Raw genomic sequence first — 12,463 nt, 5'->3', positions numbered from 1 at the left:
CAAAACAGTAGTTTACTGGATCGCTCGGTGGCCATATTCCATGCAGGAATGACTACACTGCTCTTGCATGGAGATTTAATGTTATTGAATCCCAGGGGATGTCTCTGCAGAGTCTTTTTCAAAGTGCCAAGAATCTCACTTATGTGAGAGATCTCGTTTGCAGACTGGGTTTCCAGGAAAACATTCAAAAATCTTGTCTGACTCCATCCTACAACAAAGTATTCATAGATTCATAGATTGTTATGAGGCTAACAACTCAGTGGAGATCTTTCTAAGCCTAGTCAAGTTTTCCTGGAAGAATAATGATGACCTGTATCCAAATATGACATTGAGGGCCAAGCATTACAAGCTACCCCTGTCTATAAGGGACATAGATGCCAGGTCAGGTGTAAATGTCCTATTCCTCATCCACTGGTCTAGGTTGATTTTAAATTGGTTAATAGATGAACTCAGCTTCACATAGGTGGGAAGCCTGTTCCACAGGAGGGGTAGTCTCTGGGACATATATCTGTCTCTCCAGCATGCTCCTCTGTTTAAATCACAGACAAAATTCAGGTCCTTAGACCTTGTATTTCTGGTATAATTTGACTTAAAAATATGCAGTAGATTCATAAGTGTGGGATTTGTGGATGCCTTGTAAGACGGGCTAGATCACCCACCAGCAATCTATGAGAAACTGAGTAAAGGGAAAGAGAAAGGGCTTTAAGGTGCTCTGTATAAGGCAAGGTTGTTATACCATGTAGTCTTTTTGTAAGTAACCTCTGAAGTCACTCTAGTTGCTGCATATGCTTGGTCAGGTATATGCCGAAGGGAGAACTGTACTCTAAGATTGGTCTGATAAAGCAGGGTACAGTGGAATAATGACTTTGTTAGACCTGGATGCTGTGCCCTTACTTATAAGTTGAGCAACATAAAAGGATTTCCTCACCACTGTGGCCATGTGGCGGCCAAAGGTAAGGCTACTGTCTATATGTGTAACCAGATCCCTGACCACTGGGATGAATCTTGGCAGCATATTATCAACATAGTAACTAGACAGGATGGTTGACTTTCCAAAGGATACAATTATGCATTTCTTAGCACTGAGTTTAAGGCTATGGATTTGGCATAACTTTTAGTCAGAGATAGGCCTTCTTGAAGAATGCTAGTGTCTGTAGGGGAGTCAATGATACCCCCCCCCCCATCTTGCAATCATCTGCAAACTTGGTCTGCCATAAGTGTTTGCTTCCACTTCAGAGAAACAGATGCAAAAATGGAGCGAGCTCAGTATCTTCTGGATACATCCATTCAAACAGCTTTTATCCCACTGAAAAAAGTAAATCTATAACTCTCTGGTAGATCTATTCCTGAGTTTTTCCACTCAGTCAGTAGTTCAGCAAGGGAATTTCAAAGGATTTTAGGAATTAGGTTACCTATGATTTTCATGATCCCTCTAGCTGGACTCCATATGAGGAAAAATGAGATCTAAAATATGTATGGTCCCAACATCAACATCCCCTAATCTTTCAAATTCCGCTTTGGGGATTTGTAAAAAGGGAGCTACTTTGGTGAACAAACCATTTTTTTCTGAATCCAGGTTTCCCACTCTCCCTTCCAGGTCCAACACAGTCTGTAACAACAGTTTCCTCAGATTGTGCATGTGTGTGTGTATGTGAAAAGGTATGAGGGTTGTGCATGATGCTGATATTACTGGGCCATTTTTCTTACTAACAAATAAAAATGTTCATGATGCTGGGAAGCTTTTCATTTTGTCCATCTGCAGCCTTTTAGCAGGTATTTCTACTTGCTAAGCAATACAGTATGAATAAATATATTTATGCAGATTTATTGAGTAATGTGTATTTATTTTAATAAATTGACAAAAAACAACCAAACCCTGGTAACACACTCTAAGCAGCATGGAAATTGGGACTGGAAGGAGGATGGCTACTGCAATAGTGATCCATTACAAAATCTACCATTATGGTAAGTTTACTTACCCAACTGAGTATGTTCAGACATAAATCATTGTTGCTGTAGCCTAAATTATGCAGGTAGATTACCATAGCTTAGAAAGGAGTAAGAAAAGAGGCAGAAGGCTAATACCTAAGACTTCAGGAGCCCCTGGAGTATGGTCCTAGCAAAGACTGTTCTGGACTTGGAAAAGGAAACCACTGGGTAGTGCTTTGTATGTACAGAGGACCAAGTTGGTGCCTTCAAAACCTTTTGAGTCCACCCCTTTCCATAAAGCCACCAAAGAAGCCAATGCACTTGTTGAATGACATGTAACCCTGCCTGTACGTGGCTTATTGTGGTAAGTAAAACGAAAATAATAGCATGAGACAACCATTTAGAAATAGCCATCTTTGTCACTTTGCCCATCTCTATAGCAGACAAACAGTTGTTCAGATACTTCTATAGCAGACAAACAGTTGATCAGATTTTCTGAAAGGTTGAGTTTTGTCTAGATTGTAGGATGTCTATGTTATTTCCAGAGTCCGATATATTCATTTTCCCTTTTACATTGCTTCAGGAAGGAAGATTAGGAGATAAATAGTCTGGATAAAATAAAAAAAATGGGTATAAAGGTAGGATTTATTCTCAAAGAAACACTGCCCTTGTGAACATGAGATTGAGTTGACTCACTATAGGTACTTGTTACTCAGATACTTGGCTAGCAGATGTTAAAGCAATCATTAAAACAGTCTTCTACTTTAAGAACCAAAAATCTACCTCATGAGCTGATTCAAATGAAGGCAGAATAAGCTTCACAAGCAGAAAATTGAGATCTCAAGGAGGAGATACCTGTTTCCTAGGTGGGTGAGTTTGTAACACTTCATTCGAAAGTTGTTTAACTTGAGCATTGTTAATACGGGGGAATTAATGGTAGATAAGCAGAAATGACTAAACAATTTACTTGACAGAACAGTTTTGACAAATCATTGGACCATAACTCACGCAAATAATCAAGAACTAGATGCAACTGGGCCTGAAAAGGATGCTGGTTCTTTGAGCCAAATAGAATATCTTTTCCACCTGCACATATATGATTTTATAGTAGCAGGCTTTCTTGTCTCTTTTAGTACCTGTTTTATGTCTTCAGAAAGAAAGGTGCTTAAATAGTATCAAAATTCTATCATCCAGGCAGTTAGTTGAAGAGTTTCTAAACATGTGCGAGTAAATCTAGTCTGTGGGGAAGCTTGTGGCAGTTGGCTTTAGCCAGTCTGAAAAGAAGGGAGAACCACTGTTGCTGTAGCTACTACAATGTCTGGAGAGTCCTTCTGGATCTTAAGGAGAGCGAAGGTAATCAGTGGAAAGGGTAGAAAAGCATACAGGAGCTTTCCCATTCATGGAAAGGAGACAACATCTGTTGTCTATGCATATCTCTCAAGCTGGTAGCACAAAAAATCTGGATAAAGTGAAAAATAATGGGGGGGGGGCATGTTGGAACAAAGACCCCAAAATAGGGACACATTTTAAATATTACTCTTATAAAAGAAAGTTGCTAGACTAACAGGTTTTGTGTTTGCATGCATTTTCTGAAGGATATGAAATCAGAAATTCAAATGACTGTCATTATTTAGTGATTCAACCTCAATGACTTGCCAGTAAACCACAAATTTTATGAGAAAAAGACTAAAAATATGAGGCAAAAATCTAGATATTCTGCAAAAATCTAACAGTTGAGAGGTATGCTTCCAGGCCTGACTGCAGGGAGTCCTGCAGCAGAGTTTCTTAAATTGTCTGTTTTGAAAGGAGACATCCAGATCTATCTGAGGTGTTTTCCAGGGTCAGATCAATTCTTGGAAGACCCCATGATGAAGTTTCCATGTACAGAGGTATATCATAGTCCTGCTGAGCTTGTCTGCAATAATGTTTTGTTATGACAGAATGTATGAAGCCTGAGAAGTCAAAATGAGCTGAATTTCTACCTCCCAGGCTACCATAGTCACTCTGCAAGCACTTTCCGCTTTTCAATTCACTCTGCAAAAAGCTTAGCATCTGGTACCCCCCTACTGTTTATTTATCACATCACTGTGATATTATCTACATATGCTTGCAGGGTTCCCGGGGACTGGAGATGATTTGTGGCCTTCAAAGTACTGAACACAGTCAACATCTCCCTGACATTTGTGTGCATCTGTCTGTCTACAGGGTCCCACAGACTTGCACTTTTACCCCTTTTGAAGCTGCACCCCATGTCAGGACTGAATTGTGTATACTGACTGAATGGATGGAGTCAGGAGGGACAAAAGGAGATCTAGATTGTATCCCCTCTTTACAAATCCCAGAACTGGAATCTGAAAAGTATAAATGCTGAGTTCAGATGATCTGAGGGACCACTGTATTGTATTAGTTACCTCACTACTAATATGCCCCTAATATAGTCTGGCAAAGAGCAGCATGAAAACCAGCAATGTCATTTACCCTAGAATCTTGAGAACTTCCTGTGATGATGCTTGGTTTAGCCTGGAGATACTTAAGAAGAACTGTAGGACATCTCTACTTTGGATGGAGGAAGAAAGGTTATTCCCAAGGCAGGGTCCAGCAAACATCGCAAGAAAACCATCCTGTGAAATGGGATGACAGAAGACTTCTGCAAATTGATTTGAAAGCCTAGATTGATTAGAAGCTCCTGAACAGTTGATAGAGACTCAACATCTAACAAAAAAGTCTGACAAGATAAGACAATAATTTAAATATGGAAAAATGAGAATACCTTGGAGTTTGCAGTAAGCAATGACTGGAGCTAAGAACTTTCTGTATATCCTTGGGGCAGAAGTGAGTCAAAAGTGTAAAAAGGAGAACTGGTAATTTATGTCAGACACAATAAACCTTAAGAAACGCCTGAATTGCTTGGCAGTATGAATGCAATGACAGGCATTCTTCAAATTCAGCTTCACCATGAAAGCTAGAAGATGGATCAATGGTACACAACTTTATAGATTCATGGGTTGTTACTAGGCTAATGATCACTAGGTCCCTTGCAAGCCTAGTCATGCAACCCAAAACATTTGGGTCCCGAGTATCATGGACATCTATATGGGGTATGTTAGTAGTAAGGTAACTAAGGATCTGTAGGGAGGGTTAGTTAGGATAATGCTTTTCTTATTGAAAGCCTCTATCCATAAAGGTCATGGGGCCACATTGGGGGAAAATTTACAATCTCCCATCCAATTGTCAAGATTTTGTTTTAATAGGTCAGGGATGAACTCTGTTCTTTATGGATGGGGAGACTATTCCATAGTGCGGGGATCCTTTGGGACACATATCTGTCTCTCCAGTATGTTCTGATTATGTCACAATCCAACTTCAGTTCCTTGGATCTAGTGTTTCTGTTGATGTTTGTTTAGCACATGTGCAACAGATACACCAAAGCTAGGTCTGAGGAAGCCCTGTAAGCCAGGCAAAGAACCCCTTTCAGTAATTTGTAGGAGAATACAGAGAAAGAGCCTTTAGGTGATCAGTGTAGGATAGCGTATTCATGCCCTGAATTATCTTGGTGAGAAACCTTTGTGAACATTCAAACTGTTGCAAGTGTTTGGTTAGATACACACCAAAGGGGGCATTACATTCAATGACAGGTCTGATAAAAGCTTAGTAGAGTGGTACTGTAACTTCCTTGGACCTGGATACTATACCCCTGCCTTTAAGTTGGGTGACATGGAATGATTTTCTTAATATCTTAGCTATGTGTTGACCGAAGGCCAGATTGGAGTCTACATATGTTCTCAGATCCCTTACCACTGGATTGACTCTTAAGGGTGTTTTGTCAAGGGAGTAATAAACTTGGGTTGACAGTTTTCAAAAGGGCATTATAATGCATGTTTTGGCACTGAGTTTTAGGCCATGGCTTTGGCACCAGTCATTTGTCTGTGTCAAACCAACTTGCAAGATAAAGATGTTGGTGTCTTGGGGGGAATCTATAATAGCTCCTAATTTCCAATCATCTGTAAACTTGGGAAGCCAGAGGTCTTAAACATTGGTCTTGACTTCCAAGAAGTAGATGCTAAACAGGAGTGGGACAGAATGGACCTCTGGGGTGCTCTACTGCTGACTGGTTTCTTGCTGGAGGTGGACTTACCAATCCTGACTTCTTGGGTCCTGTCTGTGAGCCAGCTGGTAATTCAGTGGGTTATGTAAGAATCTATCCCTAGCTCAGAGAGCTCTTCAACAGTGCGTGAGTGGGGTATTGAATCAAATGCCTTAACAATTTCAAGATACACCGTATGCACTGTTTTACCCTCTGCATTGCCTTGGTGACCTTCTCAAACAAGTCTACCAGGTTAAGTAAGCATGATCTTCCTTTAACAAAGCTAAATTGGGATGGGTTCAGTGTCTGCAGGAAGCCAGTGTCCTTGTTAATCATTTCCATGATAATTCATTCCATGGTTTTGCATACAGGCTTGTTAAACTGATGGGTCTGTAATTTGTTGGGTCAGTTGATGGTCCACCTTGTGGAGAGGAATGGCTGATGCAGTCCTTCATTCACTTGGAATATGGCCTGTTTCAAGGCTATAGTTGAAGAGTGCTTCAAGTGGTCCTGATAGATCATGTTTTTTTTCTGTTCAGGAGGCAGCCGGAGATGTTGTTAGGATCCATGGAAGAGGTGTTCTTGGCTTTAGTGAGTGCTGATGGCTGGGGGATGTACGTTGGAGGAAATTTAACCTAGTGGAACTAGAGGGGGGGGGGGTGAAGTTTGAGCTGAATTTATCAGCTAGTAGATTTGCCATGTCACCCTAATTGGTGACAGTAATACCATTCACCATCAGTTCAGCACACTGCTGTGTGTTACCTCTAAGGTTACGGAAATAGCTTAAGAAGGCCTTCTGATTGTCCTTAGTCTGTGAGGCTATCCTGAACCTGTAGTTGGCCTTGTTGGTCTTAATTAGACTTCTTAGTTTCTTGTTTAGTTGTATAACAGAGCACTTGTCTTTAAGGGAGTTTCTCTTCTTGATTCTAGTCATGGGTTTCCTTCTTTTATTATATACCCTGTTTAGATGAGGATTCCACCACTGGGATTTGTTTCTAGTATTCGTTTTTTGCTTTTTTCTGGTAGGTACGGCAGCCTCTATGTGGTCATTCCCATGTTTTTATAGGACTCTGAGAATAATTCTGCATGGGAAACAGTAGTCTTGGGGTTGGGGAAGCCTTAAGTTTTGGCAATTTGTCACTTAATAGGATGTAGTTTGGTTTTGAATAGTTAATAACTTTTAGTGATTCAGCTGGATTTTATGTGCTGATTTTTACTTCATATGAGACAGCTTTGTAATCCAGCCTCACTAGGAAGATGTGACACAGGGGGAGGTGGGGGGGGGTGCAACGCTCTCCCATGTTGGTGAGTACCAGATCCAGTATGCTGGATCCTCTGGGTAAAGTGTGCACTATCTGTTCGAGGGTGTTTATGTTAATAAAGTCCAGGAAGCATTGTGCCTGTGAGTTTGAGGCAGTGCACATTTCCCAGTCTATAGAGGGGTAGTTAAAGTCACATATGAATAGGCTGCTTGCTTGGATGGTGAGTATCTCTACTAGGTTTAGGTAAGTGTTCTGAGACTTTAGTGGCATAGATGGTGACCTGTAACTAGCCATGATATGGTGAGGGACCTTATATATGGTGACTTGCAAGTGGATGCGCTCCATTGTACCATCCTGTTTAACCAATATGGAGGTATTCAACTATTCCACAAAAACAACAGTTACTAAAGGAAAACATTCCAAGGGAACCAATTATTCCACAAGCATTTATTAAGTACTTTTCATTCCTCCAAGTGTCAGAACTTCATCAGATCCAATATGGAGGTATGTTTGCTGCTAACATAGATTGAGACACTTCTACCTTTGGCCCCACTTGCTGTTGTTGGTCTGAATGCGTGGAAGGCACTGTAGCCTTGCACTTCCAGAGATTTCTATGGCTTTAAACCAAGTCTCAGTCATGGCACAGATGTCTACATTCTCCAGAGTGAGGGCTTGAAGGATATGGGATTTTTTGTTTAGGTGCCAAGCTTTAAGTAGTAACACCTTCAGGCAGGTTAGTTGTAGACTTTTTCACTAGGTTGGTAGTTTTGCCTTTTTTGGGCATTGCCTACAAAGGCTCTAAAGGGTGGATAAACTTTTAGTTAATATCTGAAAGCCTGGGGGGTGCAGCCCATCCTTGGCAAAGCAACGTGGTCTTTTGACCATGTCCTCCCAAGCTGACAGATATTAGACCCCCTTGGAGTGACACTAGAAACTAAGCCAGTTATTGAAATCAGTCATTTTATGTTGAAACTGTGGCATCATTTCTGGTGAAAGTAGAATGCTGCTCAATGCAAGGCTCATATCTATCTGTGGCATATGTTGTGAGAGATCCATTGTGTCTCTTTTTATATAGTCCATTGAGGTTTGCCTGATGTCATTTGCACCCATATGGACTATGACAGAATCATATTGGGACCTGGGGAGCAGTAACTTGAGTGTGTGTGTGATACTGTGGATCCTGGATATAAACAGGCAACTAACCATTATCTTCTCCTTGTCTAACCAGGTGAGTGGAGCATCTGTATATTACACAATGAAGTCCCTGAAGACAAGAATATTAGGTAAAGTATATGCTTGACTTATGGGTTTTGCTCTTGGGAGACCATTGGGTATAGGCTTATGTAACACATTTGCTGTTGCTTTTGGTGTATGCTTTAATGATTGCTGAGGAGCAGTCTTGCCATTAGATGGCTTTGGAGGTCTTTGAGATGTAGGAATGTTTCTTTTACTCTCCTCAGCATAAGACAATCTGTTTGTGTGTGCTGAGCAGTGTGCGTTTGGGTATTCCTGATTACCTCATTTGTATGTGAGATTTTTTCCTCCAAGGAAGTGGTGTATTTACATCTCTTGCATACCATGTTATTTTCTTTAATGATTAACTGATTGTCTGAGAACATTAGGCAATTGCTACATTGCCTTAGGATGGTCAAATCTACCAAGCTGGCCACAGAGGCATTTGAAAATTGCATATCCATGTTGTCCAGTTCTGTAATAGGGTAGACTGTTTAGGATTAAGAATTGGGTTTTAACATGGGTCTTCAAGGGGAGTTTCTGGGGTTAAGGGCAAGATGTGATATACTGCTAGGATATGTTAGTGCTATTCAACATGCAAACTAGTTTCTGGGGTTAAAGGCAAGATGCTATATACTTTTAAGATACAGTGGTGCTACTTGATGCAGAAGCTAGCTGCTCTAGGCTTATTTCCACACAATGTCACAATATTTAAGGTTTTGGATCTAATCCTAACTTTGTAGGAAAAGTTTACTATGTAGGCATTTGCAACTCTACAGGGCATTGCTAACTGCTGCTGCCTGATGGGCAGCTTCATGCAAAATTGTCTGATTTATAGCAGAAAAACAGCTTGAAGAACTGACTCCTATGCCTTCTAGCTAATAAACAACCACAATTTGAACTTCTTCCTAACTCAGAGAGAGCATGTAAACACCTTCTGCCATAAGATGAATGATCCTAGAATTTCTTAATGTAAAAGTACAGCAAAAGCAGCTATCAAGTGCAGATTAAACAACAAACAACTAAGTCCCTGGCTAATCTGCCTTTCTGCAAGGAGATTTGAAGGCATACAGAACTAGAAAAGCCAACAAACAGATAAATGACTATTTTGCCACAGAATTAAACAAATGCTTTAAAAATTTTTCAGAAACAGTAGTAATCACTGTATAAAGCAGGTGCAATTGCAGTAAATCAAGAACATATATTTATCTTAGCTTGTTGAAGTGATAACATTTTGAATTTTGAAATTCTGACAAAATGATTTAGAGCAGATACAACTTTGGCCTCCAGGATCCTTCTGGTTTGGGAACTAGAAATATCCTTGAATAATAACCTTTCCTTATGAGATTGACAGGCACTGGTTCTATGACTCCCCGAGAGAACATGTACAGCAATGCAAATTACTTCCTCCTTCCCAGGGAATTTCTTCTTGCCCAGAGAGGAAATCTGGTTCTCTTAGCAAGAAGAGATACAGGAAATGAGGAAGGGATTCCCATTGTCAAGAGTATTCTTGTTAGATGGCAATCAGAACCCAACTGCCTGAGACTAACTGATGCCAAAAGGGAATATGAAGTCTCAGGGACATATGCAGTTACCAGGGTGGGAAGGAGGGGAGACTGCAGAGTATACAATAGTCTGCAGGCCCACCTCTATGCAGAGTGATGTAGCTCATCCAGCATGGGATGTCCTGGAGCCTCTATGGTGCCTTCTGCAGGCATGCATATGATGGAGGGTTTAGGCTGCCCATCAATGGGCATCACTGCAAGATCCTGATATGCCACATTGACCTTGGTTGACTGGCACAATGCCTGGCTCTTAACAGAGGGCTAACAGTGACTTGAACCAGCCATGAAGGTGGTCACAGAGGTGACTGTCTTCATGTTGGATGTGACAATGTTCAGTGTAGCAGTCATCCATCAGCCACCTTATCCCCATCATGGTGTTCTTCCTTTTTTTTCACTTTCCTAACCAATTTGTAGTCCATTCATCTCCATTACCAATTGTCTTCCCTCTGTCTGTGTCACTCCTTTGCTGACCCCTCCTCATTTGTGCCAGCACCCCCCCTGTTGGTCTTTGTCAGTCTAGTGTGTTGTTGTTACTGCCCCTACTGCCAATCCTTGTATTGTCTTTCCTACCTACACTTCCCCATGTTACCATCCCTATATTTGCTTCTTATAATATAACAAAATGGACTCCTATAGTTTCATAGGTTAGTACTAGGCTAACTGCCCTTACGGACCATTTAAAGCCTAGCCAATTACTCAACATGAGAATCTAACCCTGTACCTTGTGCTTGTATGGTAAATGCCTTAACCATTACGCCAACCCTCCCATAATTAAGTGCTAGGATAACTGCCCTCACAAGCCATTTTAAACCTAGCCAATTTCCCTTCAAAGTTGAGAATCAAACCATGTATCTTGTGTCTGTGAAGTAAACCCCTTATCCATTATGCTACAGTCTGCTATCTTGCTACCCTGGATTCCCTACCTGCACAATACTTTTCCTTTCCTCTTCCTCTTGTGTATATTTGCTTGCTTCCCCTTCTCACTTTCTGCCTTTTCCTTCCCATTTTAACATAAATATAGTAGGGAATTTGCTGCATAGTCTCTTTTTGGCTCTCAGCTATGCTCACAGTGGCAAATTGTTGCATGAGTGACTATGCATTGTTACAAGCATGCTACATGCTCACTATTGAGCTCACGAAGTTCCATGATCTGCCACTGACCTGTTCAGATCATTGCATCACCTGCTCTTTTTTCACCAGTGAATTACCTACTTACTCAAACCCTGGCAGGTAATGTCACTCCTACCAAATAGATAATTGGTGTCAGGCTGTATTGAGCTACTTCACCTGTGCACCAATGTAAGCATTTTTTTTGAATCCCAACTAATATATGACAATGAAAATTTAACCATCGTCTAATTATTGCCTGTTATAACAAACACAGGCATTTTTAAAGGGTTTACTATAGCAGTTCAAAAAATTATTCCTATATTACAGTGGAGTGGATGCAGGTTGCCTAAAGGTAGCACAAGTCCTGCTCTATTAGTTGAATAGAACTACACTGACCTAAGGGACACAAGAAAAAGTTAACTGAATTTCCAAACATGTTAGTGTTTCCATAATGAACCACAGCTTTTCAGTGGATGGAAACATCCTTGACTGTTTCATGAGGGAGCCTCAGGGATTCTACCCACATCCCCTAACAAATATAACTTATCCCAAATACATAACAACAATATGTGTATTACATTTTGTCAGGGGGACCACTTCAACTGACTATACTCAATCTCCCTCAGTGAAAGACAACATTACTGAAATATGCTTTGGTGAATTGCATCTATTTGGCAAACTGTCATTTGGAGATCCTTGATGGGGAATTCTTCAGTGAGAGATGACAAGTGTCCCCAGTTTTACTATCAAGATTTAGACAGCATTTGTGTTCATATAACTGCCAATTGCCTGCACTTCTCTTTTTAAAATTTGTGCTACTGTGTTCAGGTGAGCTTGAAATGTTAACATTTTAACTTGTTTGAAATTAGATAAAGATACTGACAAAACTTACTGTTGTAGAAAGATGAGACAGGGCCTTAATGTGTAGTAGTTCTTCATATATGATTTCTAGATCATCAACAGTCCTTTGGCCAGGCCTGCAAAATAAAAAAGAAATGGAAACAATGGAGTACAAGTGGTTTTATCAGAATATATACTTACTGGCTATATTTGTGTGTGTACATGTATATCTATATGTAACACACACACACACACACACACACACACACACACACACACACATATATATATACATAATGTAAACATCTCACCACAGCACTTGCCTTTCTCTGTAAGTAAGACTTAGATCATAGTATTTCTCTTAGAGATAGATAGGAAAATAATAAGATCAGTCTAGATGTTTACTATATTTATGTGAGACTGTCCTGCAATGTTGTTTT

General features: G+C 40.4%; 1 protein-coding gene across 1 annotated transcript in view; it reads right to left on the bottom strand.

The window, feature by feature from the left end:
- Nucleotides 1-12,463, bottom strand: part of LOC122805263 (rap guanine nucleotide exchange factor 4-like) — a 1,439,269-nt gene that overhangs the window by 1,250,731 nt on the left and 176,075 nt on the right. The window contains exon 6 of the mRNA XM_044075352.1: nucleotides 12,076-12,160. Within this exon, the coding sequence (XP_043931287.1) occupies nucleotides 12,076-12,160 (85 nt within the window). The remainder of the gene's footprint in view (nucleotides 1-12,075; nucleotides 12,161-12,463) is intronic.

The sequence above is a fragment of the Protopterus annectens genome, chromosome 6.part1 (assembly GCF_019279795.1).
Source record: "Protopterus annectens isolate FY-2018-M chromosome 6.part1, PAN1.0, whole genome shotgun sequence".
In the NCBI taxonomy this organism is placed as follows: Eukaryota; Metazoa; Chordata; order Ceratodontiformes; family Protopteridae; genus Protopterus; species Protopterus annectens.
The sequence above is the reverse complement of the archived record's forward strand: the minus strand, read 5'-3'. Positions and strand labels throughout refer to the sequence as shown.